The 19,741-nt window shown below is 41.0% G+C and overlaps 1 protein-coding gene and 1 pseudogene across 2 annotated transcripts in view; both read right to left on the reverse strand.

Moving 5' to 3' along the window:
• Positions 1–17,046, reverse strand: part of ACE2 (angiotensin converting enzyme 2) — a 50,851-nt gene extending 33,805 nt beyond the window's left edge. Inside the window, exons 1-4 of one of the 2 annotated variants that reach the window (XM_006041540.3) lie at positions 16,651–17,046; positions 15,746–16,029; positions 2,211–2,369; positions 577–667 (exon numbers count right to left, since the gene is read on the reverse strand). In XM_006041540.3, the coding sequence (XP_006041602.1) occupies positions 577–667; positions 2,211–2,369; positions 15,746–15,928 (433 nt within the window). In that variant the 5' untranslated portion in view covers positions 15,929–16,029; positions 16,651–17,046. The remainder of the gene's footprint in view (positions 1–576; positions 668–2,210; positions 2,370–15,745; positions 16,030–16,650) is intronic. The other variant, XM_044936630.1, reaches the window with a different exon arrangement.
• LOC102408882 lies at positions 8,340–8,871 on the reverse strand (annotated as a pseudogene).
• Positions 17,047–19,741: the final 2,695 nt, after the last annotated feature.

Genomic DNA, 19,741 nt, shown 5'->3' on the forward strand with positions numbered 1-19,741 from the left:
TGCTTGTATATTTTTGAGATTAATCCTTTGTCAGTTGCTTCGTTTACTATTATCTTCTCCCATTCTGAAGGCTGTCTTTTCACCTTGCTTATAGTTTCCTTCGTTGTGCAAAAGCTTTTAAGTTTAATGAGGTCCCATTTGTTTATTTTTGCTTTTATTTCCATTACTCTGGGAGATGGGTCATAGAGGATTCTGCTGTGATTTATGTTGGAGAGTGTTTTGCCTATGTTTTCCTCTAGGAGTTTTATAGTTTCTGGTCTTACGTTTAGATCTTTAATCCATTTTGTGTCCTCACCCTTATCTGAGCTTCAAAATAATTCTGCAGAGAAAATAAACCACTGAGATCATTGAACTACTAACTTAATTAAACTACTTGAGTGTGACAGGATTTATAGTGAAGTTTTGTTAAAACTTAAAAGAGCATCCGTGTGCTAAAACACACACATTTGGAATTTTTCCCTCTTTGGATTGTCCATCTGAAAGGCACAACATCATCATCTGATGTTAATCTCATTTTTAAAGCTTGGGATAAAAAAAAGTAAATTTTATAATCACTGCTCAAAATGAATAGCCCACCTGGTTCAAGTGCTAAGCACTCCTGTGTATTTGGGTCCAAAACTTTCCCAGTACTGTAGATGGTGCTCATTTTATTTAGAATCGTGTTCAACTACAAATTAAAGATAATAAACAATGTTAAAAATGGAAGATATACAAACGAGAATGCTAATGTAGAGATGTCTTTTCAATCATGCAATTTTTTATGCCTCAAAATACAGAAGTTCACATCTTCTTGGCCAAGTATCTTCTTTTATGTAGGGTTGGAATATCTCAGCTAAATTTTCCCATCATCAACTAGCACAGACTTCCTTTATAAGCATATGATAAATACATGTGGAGTGACCGGGAAAAAACACAGATCTGCCCAAATGCCAAGAATGTTTCTCACCTACACATGCATACTGTAGTGTGTTTCTTGTTCCTTTCAGGCTTCACTGACTGCACGGTTACTGAACATCTACTACGTCCTACACTCTGATAATTATGACATGAACAAGTCACTGGTCTTTAAGAGCCCCACAAACATGCCACAGCGAGTCATGAAATCAATGATTACATAACAGAGTGACAGATGCTACAACTGTCACCAAAAAGTGATGTGGCAGTATGGGGGGATGGTTGAATTAGTAACTTGGAAATTCAAGAATGGCTTCAAAGAGGGGGCACCTTAGAGCTATGTCTTGGAAGAGCAGGATGTCATACCCCTGCTCACTTTCACGCAGAGATGAACCCACTTGGAGGGCTGCATTCAGTCCAAGGATACTGACAAAATGAAGCCAGCAACCAGGACTGGTTAGGGAACTTGAAACCATCGTATAAGAAAAAAATCAACAGATGGAAGGATGTTTTAGGCTAGAGAAAAAAGCCTTAAATAGTTAAAAAAAAAAATCTGCCTTCCTTTATTTGAAGACTATTATAGGAGACAGGCATCTGGCTCCAGAAGGCGGTAGAAAGTGGAGGTAAATCACTTTATGCTTAATGGAGGAAGAATCTTGCCATTACTTAGAGGGACCCACATATGGAAATGATGTTTTAGAAAGAAGTGACTCGCCTATCCCTAAAGTGGTCTGAGCTGCGTTGGTTTAGCAACATTTTAAAGAAGTTGCAGAAGACAGTCAAGAATGAAAGGGGTGGGGGAGGATGAGATGACATATCGGGCTTCCCGAGCTTAGAACTGCTGATGTTTTAGACCAGGCAACTGTCACTGGGGACTTCCTAGCACTTTGCAGAGTGTTTAGCAACATCCCTTCTCACTAGAGGCCAATAACACCCTTCAACTGTTGCGACAACCAAAACTAACTCCAGACATTGTCAAATGGCCCTGGTGGGCAAAATCACTTGCAGTTGAGAAGCACGGACATGGGCTAAGTGCCTGGTCCTCAGGAAGGCGACCTCTGTCACTGTATCTATGGACCGCAGCGCCCTGACAATCCTAGTTTAACAATGTGTCCTAACATACCAGCGTCCCCCTTCACTCTCAAAGGATCCCAATTTGGAGGATAAATTACATGACCACCCCACCGAGGCACAGCGCTCTTTCTCTTGTGAGCATTGCTAGGTTTGCAGATAAAGTAAGCAGCCCTGAGTGATACTAATGTTTAAGATTTCCCCAGTATTTCCATTCTTGGGATCAGTGCTAGCACGTCACATACTTGTTTGCTCTTCTCTGCCGAGAGCGCTGAGGTCCCGCTGTGCTGAAGGGCCTTCAATTGACGCTTGAGTGTGAGATTCTGAATTTCTTCGAGTGAGTAAGTTTTGGCCATCCGGGACTGTTCTTCGTAAAAGGCAGACCATTTGGCCCTGGCTTCATTCTGAAATGACAACAACAAAAAATGAAGTTGAAGTTAGAATGGGACTATTCAAATAGACAGAAGATACAGGCCAAAGAACATCTGGTGGAACATCTAATATTTCCCGAGTTATTTAATTCTCTACTTTGCTGAAGGTCAAGGTTTAGGTTAAGCGTGATCAAGCCACTCTTGGTCACTCTCTCTTCCTGGCCTTTTGCTTCGTTTTCCCAAGGGTCCTGTCCACAGAACTGGAAGTGAATTCTCACAGATGATTTATGTTGTGGGGTCCTGGGATGTACGGCCTTAGCACTGTGACGTGGGTGAGTCACTCAAGGATTCAATGATAAACACTCTAAAGGGAAAGCCCAGCAGAGCTCAGAGCGGACTTCCTGAGAATACAGCTTCTCATGGTGATGAGAACCATGAGAAAGAACCAGTTTGCAGGAAGCTTCATAGTACTGTGATTTACCAGAGATTCTGATCTTGAATTTTGATCCCCAGTTCAAGACTGCCCTGAACATGACCATTTGGTAGCCAATGTGATTACCCACTCACCAGAGAAACCAAGAAGCAGGTAGTGATACCAGGGTTCACTTGCCCCCCATCTTGACTTCTCCATATGTATCCAATGCAGTCTTCTCTCGGAGAAGGCAACAGCACCCCACTCCAGTACTCTTGCCTAGAAAATCCCATGGACGAAGGAGCCTGGTAGGCTGCAGTCCATGGGGTCGCTAAGAGTCGGACATGACTGAGCGACTTTACTTTCACTCTTCACTTTTATGCATTGGAGAAGGAAATGGCAACCCACTCCAGTGTTCTCGCCTGGAGAATCCCAGGGACGGGGAAGCCTGGCGGGCTGCCGTCTATGGGGTTGCAGAGTCAGACACGACTGACGCGACTTAGCAGCAGCAGCAGAAGCAGCAGCAGCAGTCTTCTCTCAGTGTACAAGCTCACTTCCATTTATCAAAGGCTAAAACGAGCAACCACTTTCTACACTGTACTTTTCTAGACTATAAAAAATAGGTAGCATATGACGCACGTAAGAACTCCATTCCTCGAGTCAGACACCTCTAACTAGCTGTGTGACCTTGAGCAAATTACTTAGCCTGAGTCATGTTACCTTATCCATAAAATGAGAGTAATAGCAGAACTTACCTCAAAGGGTTGTTGAAAGGACAAGAAAATTTAACAAATAATAAAATGCCTCTCAGAGTCCCTGATACATTCTAAGCACTAAAAAATGGTAGCTACTTTATCACTTATAGAAAAAAAGTCCTTGTCCTTAAGCTGCTTGTTGTTTTATCAAGGAGATAAGATACACATCATGAATGTTTCATTACTGAAACATAAAAGCCTATGATTCCATATAAACTACGAGTGGGGCCAAGCAGTTCCTGTTATAGGGACCAGATTTGGCAAGGACTCCTGGAGGAGGCGGAACTTAAGACAGATCTTAAATTAGGCAGAAAATAGATCGCTGTAGAGTATTTTGCAAAATAATTTACCTCATTTGATTTTCTTAACAATCCCAAGAGATAGAAAATTACTCTATTTCCATTTTTTGTACGTGAAGAAAAATAAACGGTAGAGCTGGCAACTAATTGCCAGCGTCTGAATCCTGGATCCTGAGGCGGGCAGACTCTAAGATGGTTCCCAGGACCCCTACTTCCTGGTGGCACACCCTCCTGTGTCTCCCTTCCCTTGAGTGTGAGCAGGACCTATGACTCACTTTCAAAAGGAGAATACAGCAGAAGTGAAGGATATACATGTTTATGTTAGATAAGATTGTTTTGTTTGTTTGTTTTTAGCCACACAGCTTGTGGGATCTTAGTTCCCTAACCAGAGATCAAACTCGTTCCCTCCTGCAGGGAAGCACAGAGCCCTAACCACTGGACAGCCAGGGAATTTCCAAGGCTATCATTTTTATCCTGTTAGAAGAATCTCCCTTGCTAATACTGATGCAGCAAGATGCTATGTTGTGAGCTGTCCCATGGCTAGGGCCACATGGTGAGGAGTTCAAGATGGCCTCCGACTGACATCCTAAGGAGCATACGAGGAGCTCAATGCTACCACTAACCACATTAGCTTGGAAGTGGATTCATCTCCAGTCAAGTCGCAGATGAGACCACAGCTCTAGCCAGGACCTTGATTGTAATCTTGCAAGACTCAGAAGCAGATCCAGCTAAACTATGCCAGGAGATAATAAATGTGTGTTGTTTTGATCTGGTAATCTTTTACTCAATAGATAATCTTTTGTGGTAATCTTTTACACAATAGATAAATAGTAGAGATTCCAAAGCAGGACTCCAGGCATGACTGCATTTTCTAGATTAAGAAATTTTACTTTTATCCTGTGAATACTAGGGAGTCACTTAGGGGTTTCAAGCAGGTGTGTGACATGATGAAAGTGGTTCATGAAAGGTGCAGCAATGGATCATACAAGAGATGAGTAGAACAGTCACAGTGAAATGGAAAATGATTTCTCTTTATTGAGCACACACAACCCCTTACGAACTACTGTTCAATGAGTCTGCACAATCTTGTGAGGTGGTTGTGACTGTCTCCAATTCACAAATGAGGCAAATGAAGCACAGAGCAGGTAAGTAACTTTGACTAGGTCACACAGCTATTAACTGGAAGAATCAGGGAATCAACACAGATATGTTTGCCTCTAAAGCTAAATGCTCTCAACCACTGGCTGTAGATTGGATTCAACATATTCTGGTCTTCTTTGTACCATGTCTGAATGAGAAGGAATGAGCTATGGAAAAAGGAGTTTGGTCTACAGCACAGATTCATTTATGTAACCCACCACCCACCTCTCAGCCCCTACCCTTTTTCATCCAATCTAGGATGATTTACAGCAAAATTTCTGGTAAAATTTGATCCCAAATTAAGAGCATTCTTTTATTTTCAATCTCCCTTGGAGACAACCCAGAATCCCCAAAAAGCCTCAGTCTTAAAATATTTTTTAAAATTATAATGTATGTGGGAACTTTGAAGATATCTGTTTTATTTATCATTATCACACTAGAAGTGTTATACTTTGTATCACAAAAACATTATGCTGTCTTGAATTTTGGCCCCTGAGGATACACTGTTCCATCTCAAGCTGTTCTTTTTAATCTTATTTACAATTTATTCCATATTCATACTATAAGGTTCCCATGCCTAAATAAAACTGACAGCTAAGCAGTTACACAGAGAATCAAAGTCAGTTCATACATACCAACCAAGTCACTTACATACTGCTTGACAGCTATATGTAATTTTTGCACTTGAATGATGAATGAATTGAAGCATATACAGTTACTTACATAGCTACAGGGTTCAAAAAGAACTGCTGCTGCTGCTGCTAAGTCGCTTCAGTCGTGTCCAACTCTGTGCGATCCCATAGACGGCAGCCCACCAGGCTCCTCTGTCCCTGGGATTCTCCAGGCAAGAACACTGGAGTGGGTTGCCATTTCCTTCTCCAATGCATGAAAATGAAAAGTGAAAGTGAAGTCGCTCAGTCGTGCCTGACTCTTAGCGACCCCATGGACTGCAGCCTACCAGGCTTCTCTATCCATGGGATTTTCCAGGCAAGAGTACTGGAGTGGGGTACCATTGCCTTCTCCTCAAAAAGAACTATTACAGGTCAAATAAACAGCATCCCATACTGCCTCTGTGCAAAGGCAGAAGAGAAGCAATTAACACAGCAAACGTTTCTGCAGCCATTGATGGGGGCTTGGGGTCAAGACACACATAACTCAGTACAATCACAGGAAGTTAAAACCCTCTCTGACCCGCTATGTATAACTGTAGTGGATACCATATTCTCATCCTATTGAGAGATCCTTTGTCATTTCAAGGACTGAAAATATAAAATCCTAAATTACACTTTGTGTGTCTGTTAGCTGCTTAGTTGTGTTCAACTCTTTGCGACCACATGGACTGTAGCCCACTAGGCTACTCTGTCCGTGGGATTCTCCAGGCAAGAATACTGAAGCACGTTGCCATTTCCTTCCATTCCATAAGATATCCTGTTCTTTTTGGCCCTAATGATATGCAAGTTAAATATGATCTCATTATGCTTTTAGATGTTTTCATATGAGCTTCGTTTTAAGTCATAGGTCTTGTGGTCTCTTTCCAAATTATGATAGTTTTATTTAAACAATTAAAATGCTTTTGTGATAAGTTATTTGAAATGCAAAAAATTAAAATTTCATCTTTTTTTCTATGCCTCACTATCAATTCCTAGGCTATTCTTTCAGCAGTCTCTAAACCACTTCTTTCCCTGTAGGTATGAGAGTCTCCTGAAGACAGAAGATGAAAAACTGAAAGGAATCTTAACATCTAGGCAGTGACTTGGCGCCCGACAAGTTCCCAGGGAACCCTCCACCCTCAGGCCCCATGTGTTGACCCAGTATCCAGACATAGCTCTCCAAACCACATCAGATTTAAAGATGAAAACTGCCTTGATTACTTTTCAAATAGGCCTTGCTGCTGCTGCTAAGTCACTTCAGTCATGTCCGACTCTGTGTGACCCCATAGATGGCAGCCCACCAGGCTCTCCCGTCCCTGAGATTCTCCAGGCAAGAACACTGGAGTGGGTTGCCATTTCCTTCTCCAACGCATGAAAGTGAAAAGCAAAAGTAAAGTCACTCAGTCGTGCCCGACTCTTAGCGACCCCATGGACTGGAGCCTACCAGCTCCTCTGTCCATGGGATTTTCCAGGCAAGAGTACTGGAGTGTGGTGCCATTGCCTTCTCTGTCAAATAGGCCCAGATATGTGCATATTTTTTAAAAACACTTATTCTATTCAACAAAGTAAGGAATCTAAATTATAAGAATATGAATTCTATTGCTTTGTCTTGAGAATCAAAATTTTATTTTTTCTTTTTCCAGATGGGAGGAAGCAATGTGGCTTTCAAACATTTCAATTTTTTTTTAATTTATAGGGGAAAAAAAACTCACTCCTGAAATTGGGTCCTACCAGAAAGTGGCCCACCAGATATATATTTGATATATTTCATAAAAAAATATAATATAGTATAAATAACATAGCAAATGTCACAAAAACCTGTACTCAGGTTTTTAAAATGTTAACACTTTATAATAATTGCTTCAGGCATACTTATTTAGTGGTTAGTCAATAATATCATATTATATACTCAAAAGTTGCCAAGAGAATACATCTTAAATGTTCTCGAATGGTAATCATGTGATGTAATGCAGGTGTTAGTTAAGACTGCTACTGCTGCTACCATATATTTTGCAATATATCAGTGTATCAAATCAACAGTTTGTACACCTTAAACTTACACAATGTTATATGTCAATTATATCTCAATAAAGTTGAGAAAAAAAGAAAATCTCTCTGCTTTTTTCACTTAGCATTACTTATTTTTTCTAGTTTTTCAAGTATATATTCCTTATTGATCTTAACTGCTGTATACTATTTAAGTATATGACCAAATTCAAATTTATTTAATAATTTCTCATCTATGAATGTTTCCTGTCTTTAAGTAATACTTTTTTTTTTACCATATACATCCTTGTATTAGGTTAAGTCATATAAAATTGCTAATATTTAATTTAAATCTGCAAATATATAAAGTTTCTTGAGTACACAGGTGAGGCTCTCCAGGTGGAATTTTTGGAAGTGGAACTGATGGGTTAAAAAGCAAGTTTCAACTTCTACAGATATCATATTTTGGCAAATATGATTTTATGTCAATTTGGTATTTCATTATTAAAATAATGTTATCCTGATTATTAGTCAGGTTAAACATATATATGAGGTGTATATATATATATATATATTTGTTTATTTATTTGAATTTCTTCTTCTATGCATTTGTTGCTCATATCTTTCCCCGATTTTTCTAGTGAATTTTTGTCTTTATCATTTAGTAAAATTTCTTTATATATCTTGGCTGTCAATCTTTTGTTAATTATATGTATCAAAATGTTTTCTCAAGCTCTGCTTCTTGGTGTTTTTTTTTTTCGTTTTCAAATGCATCACTTTATTTTCCTTGGAAGGCAGCCATACATTACACACCTTAAGCATGTGACAGTCACATGGTTTTGTCAATAAGCCCCAGAGCTTCCACAGGTCTCCGGTGGCCTACAGCCCGAGCAGTCCTGAGGAGTCAAATGTTAAAGCTTTCTCCACAGCCACATGTTCCTTTGATGTTTGGTTATTGAACACAAACTCACTGGATAATTTGTCTTCAACATAGTCCATTTCTGTTCCTAACAGTGTTAGCTGTGCTTTCTTCTCGATGAACACTCTGACTCCATCTTGAATAACTTCTTCATCAGAGTCTCCTTTTGTCTTTGTAAATTCTAAAGTGTAGGAAAGGCCATTACAACCCCTAGTTCGGACACCAACTTTCACACCAACATGTTCAGGCTTATCTTTAAGAAATTGTTTTATCTTGTTTACTGCTAAAAGTGTCAGGGTGAGGGCGGTCCAGGTGGGCTGCAGCTTCCTCTTGCTCACAGCCTGGACAGTGGTCGGGACTAACTAAGCCGACATCCTCGCCGTCCTGCCGCCCCAGTGTCTAGGGCTAGAGGGCGGCCATCTCAACCTCTCTCCATGGACACCGCGGGCGCTCTCTGCTTCTTGTCTTGTGTGTGTGTGCAGTTATGATGTCTTTTATTTAATAAACCATTCTCAAGTAAAACTCATTTAATAAACCATTCCCAACCAAGACTCACTTAATAAACCATTCCTAACCAAAAGTCACCTATATTTTCTTATAAAAGCTTGACTTGCTTTTCCTATTTAATTTTTGGTCTATCTTAAATTTATTTGTATCTATTGCATAAAGTAGAAATGCCTTGAGCTTTGGATCTAAAAAGGGTCTCTACAGATTTTTTAATTTGCTTATTTTTTCCAGAGCTCTAGGAACCTGAATTAATTTTGGGCTAATTTTTTGGCTCAATATTCCTGCACCCTGCTAGTAGTATAGATTCAATTTCCACACCTATTAAAAAACCTCACAGGGGAAACCTGATTTTGATCAAATCTCTAGAGCAGGACTCTGCCTACCATCTGTTTTTATAAATAAAGTTTGCATATTCACACCTATTTATGTATTGTCTATACCTGCTTTTGTGTTACAATGGCAGAGTTGACTGGTCTACAATGGCAGGGTTGAATAGGAACTGTAGGGCTCAAAAAGCCTGAAATATTTACTACTTGGCCTTTTACAGAAAAAAGTGTGCTGACCTCTGTACCAGATCTATACATTTGTAGCAAATACAAGGGTCAAAAGAGCATGTTAAGCAACATTATGGGAACACAGTCAGCCAATCCAGAATGTGGGAGTTTCTCTAGGAGCAACAACTCAATTTTTCTGCAAATAAATTACAAAAAAAAAAAAAATGAGGAAGGGCTCTATAGACTGAAAGAGACTTAAAGTACCTCTGCCAAAATGACCAAGAGAGGACTTTGCTAGATCCTGATTAAAACAAACCAGCTGAATTTTTAAAATGAGATATTAGGGTACATTTGTATATTGCCTAGAGGGTTGATTACACTGAGGAATTATTGTTAAGTCTTTGACATGAAACTGCTATTAAGGTTATTTAAAAATTCTTACACTGAGAGCTACAAGGTGAAACATTTATTACATAAAACATATAGTTATTCCTTCAAAATAATCCAATAAACATGGCGTTGGGTAGAAAAATAAAACAAGACTGGCCGAAGTGTTGATAATTGCTGAAGCTGGGTGATGAGTATAAGGAGATTCAACATATTAGTCTTTCTTCTTGTATATGTGCTTGAAAATTTTTACAATAACAAGTAAAGTAAAATCCATATAATGGAATACTGCTGCTGCTGCTGCTAAGTCGCTTTAGTCGTGTCCGACTCTGTGCGACCCCATAGATGGCAGCCCACCAGGCTCCCCCGGCCCTGGGATTCTCCAGGCAAGAACACTGGAGTGGGTTGCCATTTCCTTCTCCAGTGCATGTAAGTGAAAAGTGAAAGTGAAGTTGCTCAGTTATGTCCGACTCTAGCGACCCCATGGACTGCAGCCTACCAGGCTCCTCCGTCCATGGGATTCTCCAGGCAAGAGTACTGGAGTGGGGTGCCATTGCCTTCTCCAAATGGAATACTATTTGGTGGTAAAATGGGACAAAATAATGATACATGCTACGGCATGCAAAGTGAAAGAAGCCAATCACAAAAGACCACCTAGTGTATAATTCCATTTATATGAAATGTCCAGAATGGGCAAATCTATAGACAGAAAGTAGATTAGTGGTTGCTGAGAGCTGGGGGGTTAGGGGAAGAAGAGATTGCTAATAAGCATGTGCTTTCTTTTTGGAGTGATGAAAATGTTCTAAGATGAGATAGTGATGATATTTGCATAATTCTGTAAATATACTAAAAAACATTGAATTGTATACTTTAAATTGGTGAATTTTATGGTACATAACCCAGGTGGTGATAGTGGTAAAGAATCTGCCTACCAATGCCCATGCAGGAGATGTAAGAGACACAGGTTCAATCCCTGGGTCAGGAAGATCCCCTGGAGAAGGGAATGGCAACCCACTCCAGTATTCTTGCCTGGGAAATCCTATGGACAGAGGAGCCTGGCAGGCTACAGTCCATGGAGTCACAAAGAGTTGGACATGACTGAAGCGACTTAGCACGCAATTATATCTCAATAAAGCTGTTGTTATAAAAGCCCTCAATAGTAAAAGTAAAGAAAAAGAAAACCCACTTTATTCCCTAGGTCCTATAACTAGATCTTAACCCCCCATGGAACTGCTCCAAACCAAAGGATTTAGCCAAAATTAAATGTTTTGTCTTTTGCCCAGTTACCTGGCACACACTGAGAAGCAGCAGTAGTTCCTGACCACTAGGCTGCCCTCCCTGGGTGTAGCTGGTGGCCGCCTGGTGTCCTGTCAGAGTGCTCAGATCAGTGAGTGTGTCAAATCTGGATGGTATGAAACATGTCATTTTGAATTGCTCAAGTTTAATTTTACCAAATTACATCACTCAACTGGGACATTATCAAGTTTTCATGACAAAGGAAAACTAGTATGAACAACACCTCCAGTGCACTTGACTCCTGCTAATCCTCCACAGGTGGAACTTGTCCACTCACCACTGTTATCCACTGAAAAATCTTGACTGGGCCCATCTACTATCTTACATTTATGAGATAAAAAGTAAGTGACTTGCCCAAGGCATCACAGCCAGCTTAGCAGAATCAGGATAGCATCAGATTTCCTGAATTCCATCATATCTGCATCACACTGACCTTTCCCCACCCCTGTACCTATGCGTAGGTGCTTACATATCTTGGGGAGTGTGGGACAGACTCATTGCAGACAGGGTTGAAGTGTGCATTCTCTCTTTGGGCACAGAATAGCAGTTTAAAATGACCCTGCTCTGGGTTCACTGTGTCCCCGCCCTAAAGACAGAGGAAAAGGTCCAGGAAGCAGGTGTGCCCAAGGGCTCTAGGGGCCCTGCCCACCCAAAGGGTAAGTGTGGGCCTTCTGCTGTCTCTTCACAGCTTCTGATAACTCAACAAGAAATATTTATGAAGTGTTCTGAGACCTCGGGCTCCAACAGGGCAGTCTTCAATGCTCCCTTCACAGTTGTGCCCACAGGAATTGGGGGCAGCTGTAGTAGCTACGGAGAAGGCAATGGCATCCCACTCCAGTACTCTTGCCTGGAAAGTCCCATGGACGGAGGAGCCTGGTGGGCTGGAGTCCATGGGGTCGCTAAGAGTCGGGCATGACTGGGTGACTTCCCTTTCACTTTTCACTTTCATGCATTGGAGGAGGAAATGGCAACCCACTCCAGTGTTCTTGCCTGGAGAATCCCAGGGACAGAGGAGTCTAGTGGGCTGCTGTCTATGGGGTCGCACAGAGTCGGACACGACTGAGGCGACTTAGCAGCAGCAGCAGCAGCAGCAGTAGTAGCTACTGCCAAATACTGGAACAGAGAACCAGGATGCCCCTGCCAGTGGCAGGATCCTTTCACTCTCTTCCAGGGGAAAAAAATTGTCCAGGGACCTCCCATGTTGCCAAAGAGCTTCTGACTTTGCAAAAAAAGAAACAAAAATCCTTTGACTTACAAAGGACTCTTTCAAAAATCAAACCAACAATAAATGCAAAAAAGTAATGTCATTTTACTGAGAAGAGAATTACAGTTTAATTGGTGAATGTTTGATCTCAAACATGAGAATTGTATTTGCTCTAAAGCAAGTGTCTGGTAATTTTCATTGAATTTCTGAACTATGTGGAAATCTGTTTTGAACAAAGTATTTTTCCTTAGATCTATCCGATGGACCTCTCCTAAACAGCGAGCTTTGGGGACACTATACTGATCAAATTCTAGTGCCCTCTATTATTTTAAACTATTCTCATGACTTGATCTAAGAATTGCCACACTAGGTCGATTGGCTGATAAGCCCAATATTCTGACTCTGAACGTTATACCAAGGGATAATTATGAAATGACAGATTGCCCTCAATCATGATAGGATATGAACATACACATGTCATACAGCCCAAATTTCTCTTCTTATATTAGTTATCTATTGCTACAATGGGGCTTCCCTGGTGGCTCAGATGGTAAAGCGTCTGTCTGCAATGCAGGAGACCTGGGTTCAATCCCTGGGTTGGGAAGATCCCCTGGAGAAGGAAATGGCAGCCCACTCCAGTATTCTTGCCTGGAAAATCCCATGGACGGCAGAGCCTGGTAGGCTACTGTCCATGGGGTCACAAAGAGTCAGACATGACTGAGCGAAGGGAAGAAGATCGCTACAATAGTACTACATAACAGACAACCCAAAATCTCAACGGCGTAAGTGTTCATTGTTTGTGTGCCTAGAATCACTGAGTGTTGCCAGGCAACTCTGCTAATCTTGGCTGGATCTTCTTAAAACCCTGGGGGATTAGTTTCTGCCAGGACAACTATTCCACACATCTCTCACTCTTTACCTGATCAATCCAGGCATGTCCTCATGGTAAAAGCAAAGGTGCAAAGGAAAAGTCCCATCGTTCAAGTCCTTTCACGCCTCTACTTGTAAGACATCTGCTAACAGCAGATGTGAGTCACATGGCAAAGGACACAGTCACGTCACCTTCAGTGAGATGGCACTGTAAAGTGACATAGCCCTAGGCATTGATACTGAGGAAGGTAAAGAACTGGCTTCATAAATGCATGTCTCACCCACAGTGGATCTACAATCCTTACATTCGCTTAAATATTTCCAAAACCTATTTATAGTTTTCAATGTCTCACTTTTTCAGATTAAAGAATGGTCTAGATTTACAAGTCTTACCAGTTTCACTACCTGTAATAGAAACAGCACCTCCTCCTATTTATTGTAAATTTATCTCTTTTGAGCTTTCAAAGGCACCATCTTTCTAATCTGAAGAGAGTTGGCCAATACAACTGGGAACATTCTAGTCTTTCTTCTTCCATCTCAGACTCATGTTTTTTTTTTCTTTTTGAGTTAGGCTTTGTAGAGCTAATTCTGTTTTCCCTTCTAAGTCTCTCTCATCCCTGTAAATCACTCCAGTGGCTCTTTCCTTGGAAAACATTCTCCATTTCTCCAAGTCTTTCTATAAGCATGGCCATCGGCAGTGGACCATTATCTCAGCTTCCTATTCATCTTGGTACCTCGTGTAGCACCAGCTGCAGTTCCCATTTCATTAGGGGATCTCAATAAATGTGATAAGAGAACAGAGGAGCCACTGTCCTCCCTGTTTATTGCCTCCTCCCCAGGTAAATCCACACAGATGCACTAATGCGCTAACTCGCCCTTCACCACTGCTGGAGAAAGGGGATACTGGGCCCCCTGCTTGCTTCTTGTATTTGCATATTTTCACTTTTCTTTAAAGGGCCCATACTGTCTGCACTTGGACTACCCTTCGTGGACTTAGGCCCTTTCATTTCTGCCTTTCCTCTAATCAACCAGTGCAATTCAAAAGTGATAGCACTTAATGATCCAGAGATGATTTCAACAAACGTCACTGCATCTCCTTCTGTAAAATGCCCTCTCAGTATCTGGACACTGAACAGAACTGTTACACATTTTTTCAGCAATTAGAATACCCTCTCACCTTCACACCAATGGTGCTGTATTGTTGTCCTAGGCTCACAAGCATTGAGCACAATTCTGGTGGTTTTGTGTATTAGCTGTTGTCACAGCAACCCTATGAAGCAAATATGGTATTACATGGCTTTTCACGGGCAGAAAAACTAAGGCGCAGAAAGGTTCATTAAGTAGCTCAAGTTCACCCAGGTAGAAAGCGGTGGAGCCAGGATTTGGACCTCAGCAGTTTGACTCCAGAGCTCTTAGGCACAATGCTGGTCTACCTTCACCACCACCTATGGACTATTTGAGAATGAAAACAAATGCACAGTGGTCAAGATCAAATAAAACGTGAGAAAAAAGCAACCATGAAGAAAGGTAAGACCAAAATATGAGACAAGAAAAACAAATGGTCTCCTATGACAACGCTGGGCTGTCAAAATCTCCTGGATTTCTTAAAGCTTTAGAAAAAGTGGAGGTGAGGGGGAATCTCCTGGGGAATTCACATGAAGCAGCAGATCTCAGACTGAATCTGTCCAGAATATAGAATCTGTCCAGTGAGTGGCAGTGATTTAACTTAAACCTGTAACCCACTATTTGAAAAAATAAGATTTGAACTACATTTTTGAAAGAATGCGTTGCTGGACAAGTGTCACAAAAACTTTGCTTAAATAATGTCACTCCATTTCCAGCACTGCTTTGAGATACGTGAGGGAAGAAACTTCCTAAATCCTTGCACTTGTCAAAGAGTACATCTTGCTTTCCCAGAGCATTCTGAGATTTGTCAGAACTGGTTTGATTACGGGTTTTCTTGGAGGGCTCTGTGGATCCTGTATACTCTGGAAGTCCCTCAGAACTCCGTGACAATTAAGGAAGGAATTCCCAAGTCCAGCCTCACCCGACCCCTGGTAATCTTAATTACTAGCGAGCTCTTTCACTAAGCCTCCAGCTGCATATTTTTTCAGTTAATAGATGATTTGTAGAGAGTCTTTAGATATTCCTGTTGACATTGTAGGCTTGAGGAAATTATTAACTGAATAACTTATGGCATTTCTGTGACATGCTTTGAAAGCCTGACTATGATAAGAATTATGGTGGCAAATTTCTAAAGCATATTCACCAAGAATCTGGACTGAGACCAGTGAATTATTTTGTAACATTTTTTCAAGTAAACTCAAAGGTCAATTTTTCAGTCATCTGGGACTCCAGAATCAGAAATACTGAGGCAAACATCCAATCTCACAGCTCAGAGCATTTGTTTGATTTCCCTTTTCAGTTTCCTGGGCAGTAAGCTGATTTTTAAGAAGCAACCAATACCCCTCTGTAGCCATGAGGACTCACCATCTTTTGGACATTCTCATCGGTAATATTGGTGTTATAATTCCAAGAAGCAAGTGAACTTTGATAAGACAGGTCTTCGGCTTCATGGTTAAACTTCTCCAAAAATGTCTTGGCCTGTTCTTCAGTGGTGGATTGAGCAGCAGTTACAGCAACAAGGCTGAGGAGCCAGAAAGAGCCTGTCATCTTTCTCTGTACGCCAAGATCCCATCCACTGAACAACTTCCCTAGAGTAAAACCTCCTCATGAGATTTACTCTCTATCAGCCTTTGACCTTGGGTTGGGCACTGAGCAGGGAAGATGAAAAAAAAAAAGGCAGAAGAAGAAAAAACTGTAAACAATCTGCTGAACCAACATAAAATTCATCCTGGAGAGGCCAGATATGTAAACAGATTTTAGAATGATTTCTTAGAGCAAATCAAATAAACAAATGTTATTCATTAATCCTAGAGAATCACAGCTCTTCTTGCATTTTTATGGCCAAATCAAAACTTGTACATTTGGTTAATATGTTCCTTAAAATCTGTTAAAGATACACTGAAGATATTAGGATTTTACAGTGACCAATGAACTCTGGTATTAGGAATCTTGGGGCTAATGTTTGGGGACTTAGATGTTTTATAGACAAGTCCATTAATAATCACTTATCTTTCCTTCCTTTTTATGTTAAACTCATATTCACAAAAACTCTCCACTTGGATAATACTTTCCCAAGTAAACAACTTTGCCCTTGTCTTTATAGAATTCATTTTTTTCTGGTAAATTTTCATTTCCAGGGCCATTTTTTTGAATTATAAAACTACCCTTCACTCCACAAGTTGACTCTCTTGATTTAACTTGGAAAAACTTAAAAAAGGGTCCTCTTTTCTCTCCCAGATGCTCACTATGCCTCCATCCCTTTCACTTACCTGTTCAAAACTCGGTCAGGCTCACAGGGAAATCAGAATGCCACCACATGGTATGAAATTCAGAGTGTCCATGTCAGTCCTGGTCATCCATAGCCATGGATCATGGCATCGAATCCAGAGAGATTTCAGTGGTTATCCTGTAGAATATCAGGAGTTGGACCAGTATCCTCATTCCCAGGCTATAGATATAAGTGTTACAGATAAAAGAGACGAGCCGCTTTAAGTGGCAGGGCTCGTGGGCCTGCTTGGCTGTGATTATGAAACTTTCACACAGGGAAAACATTTCTTCACCCAGAAAAACAAGTCTTCCAGGTCCAGGTGAAATGGCAGTAACTAGGCCTTTAAAACAAACTTTCCACTACTTCCCCTTATTCTAACATTGTACATATTATTGTTGAAGAGCAAAAAATAATAATTGTTAAAGTGCTTTGCATTATAATATCTCGTTGAAGCAAACCTAGAGGCAAACATTTTTATTGCCATTATACAGATTATGAAATTGAGGCTCAGAGAACTTAAATAAATGTCCAAACCTCACTCACACAGGAAGTGGCAGAGCCAGGAAATGAAAGCATGCCGCCTGAGTGTGTGGTATAGGCCTTTAGTGCTGTCAGTGGTCCAAGAGCAATGATGTCGGGACGGATTGGGAGCAGCACAGGGACGTGGGCCTTCGAGGATGATGATGGATCTGGTTCGGCCACATCAAAAAGAGGTGGATTCTTTTTTTCTTTTTATTTATTTATTGGCCGCACCGCACGACATGTGGGATCTTAGTTCCCTGACCTGGGATCAAACCTGCGCCCTATGCATTGGAAGCCCAGACTCTTAGCCACTGGACCACCAGGCAAGTCCCAAGAGGTGGATTCTTACTACCCTTGATATGAATCAAAAGACATCATCTTTCTAAGACATAAAGTAATTGACACATTTAAGCACTTATGATCAAGAAGGTTAAAGCAAAGTGAGCTGGCAGGGATCAGTGCAGTTTCAGTCAAACTCCTCCCACATTCAAGGAAGCTGAGATCCACTCGCTTCTCACAGCATTAAGAGAAAAACCGGTCAAGAGAAAAGGGGGCAGTGTGTGAGGCTCTGAACAAAGAGGCGGGATGTCACTTTAATAAAAGCTGAAATACAAGTCTACTCAGGTTGTTTCCTGAATGAAGCTCTTAGATTCAGGAAAAAAAAAAAATGGGAGTAGTCCAACTTCAACACATTGAGGCAGAAAGTCAGGTGAATGCAATCGAGTTGAAATAGAGAAAGCAGGATATGAAATCAGAAAGCTAAAAATAGATGAACAAGGAGCCTAAGATGACACTGAGGCAGGAAAATTCTGGCAGCCAAGAAATTTTGAGGAGTGAGGGAAATGGGAGAATTTTGTCACAATAATTCTGTAGGAAAGCTAGCTCACAATGGCCAGCTATAAGCAGTGACTAATTATTGAAATTTTTGTTGACTCCCTACTGAGAAGATACTCATGTTCTGCTAGCTCCGCAGAAGTGTTCTCTCAGCCCATTCTGAAAATGGAAAGAATCCACTGAAGACCCAGAGGATGGGACCCAGAAAAACAACTTGCCAGACAAACAGATTCTTTGTTAAAGAATGAAGCACTAGAAAAAAAGTAGAATGGAGATTGAGGAAACTTACTCTTCAAAAGGATAGAGGGAGAGTTTGGTTGTGACACCTGACAAAACTATAAAATATCATTTTTTAGACTGTGGTTTGTACTTGGAAAATATATATCTTTAATCTCAAATATATATCTAGGGATTCACTAGGAACAAATCAGACGCTGCATGACTTATCACCTTTGTATCTTCCATTTCAATAAGAGATTTAACAAAATGTGAAGTTCTACAACTAGATCTAAATGTCCCCAAAAGAACCACATAGCACAGAATTAAGCAGTCCTCTGATCAACAACAGTTTATGTTGAAGACAACAAAAGTCTTGAGTCACATATATAAAATGGATAAGCAACAAGGATGTATTGTATAGTATAGGGATGTATATTCGATATCTTAAAATAACCTATAATGGAAAAGAATCTGAAGAAGAATATATGTGTGTGTGTGTGTGTGTGCGCACGCATGTGTGCACACACTGTGCTTAGTTGCTCACTTGTGTCTGACTCTTTTCTACCCCATGGACTGCAGCCCACTAGGCTGCTCTGTCCACGGGGATTCTCCAGGAAAGAATACTGGAATGGGTAGCCATGCCCTCCTCCAGGGGATCTTCCCGATTCAGGGATTGAGCCCAGGTCTCCCACATTGCTGGTGGATTCTTTACCATCTGAGCCACCAGGGAAGCCCAGATGTGTGTGTGTGTGTGTGTGTGTGTGTATAAAACTGAATCACTGTGCTGTACACTAGAAACTAACACAACATTGTAAATTAACTACACTTCAATTTTTAAAAAAGAATCTTGATTTAACAATTATTTATTGGCTACGTGCTATATGCAAGGCACTATTCTAAATACTGGATACACACTAATGAATAAGACAAGAAAAGTTCTGTGGATAATATATGAGGCAAGGTAGCAGGAAGAAACAAATAGCTGGTGGTAAATGCCATGGCTATATAATAAGCAGGAAAGGAGGGTGGTAAATGATGGGGTGGGGATGAGAGGATGGCATCTGAGCAAAGACCTGAAGGAAGAGATGAAAGCCACTTGGATATCTGAGGGGAATCTGTTGTAGACAGAGGGAACTGCGAGTGCAAAGGTCTCAAGAATCAGAGGCCTTTGTGGCTGGCGCCCAAAGTGCACGGGCAATGTGGCAGGAGGTGAAGATGGATAGGAAGCTGTAAGGAGGGCCTTAAAGACAATTGTAGGACTTTGGCTTCTACTCTTGAGAAACGTGGGTAGACATTGGAGGGCCTCCAGCAGAGAAGTGATCCGGCAGCTGTTTAAACAGGATCACTCTCACTGCTGGTTAGAGAACAGACACTGAGGGAGTACGGCAGAAGCAAGGAGGTCAGGGAGGGAGCTACTATAGATGCCTTGCCAAGCTAGGCTGAATAAAAGCTTAACATGAGCTATCAATCCAACATGGCTGCCACCAGAAGGTAAACCCATCTTGGACTTAGTCTTT

Source organism: Bubalus bubalis, chromosome X, assembly GCF_019923935.1.
Source record: "Bubalus bubalis isolate 160015118507 breed Murrah chromosome X, NDDB_SH_1, whole genome shotgun sequence".
In the NCBI taxonomy this organism is placed as follows: domain Eukaryota; kingdom Metazoa; phylum Chordata; class Mammalia; order Artiodactyla; family Bovidae; genus Bubalus; species Bubalus bubalis.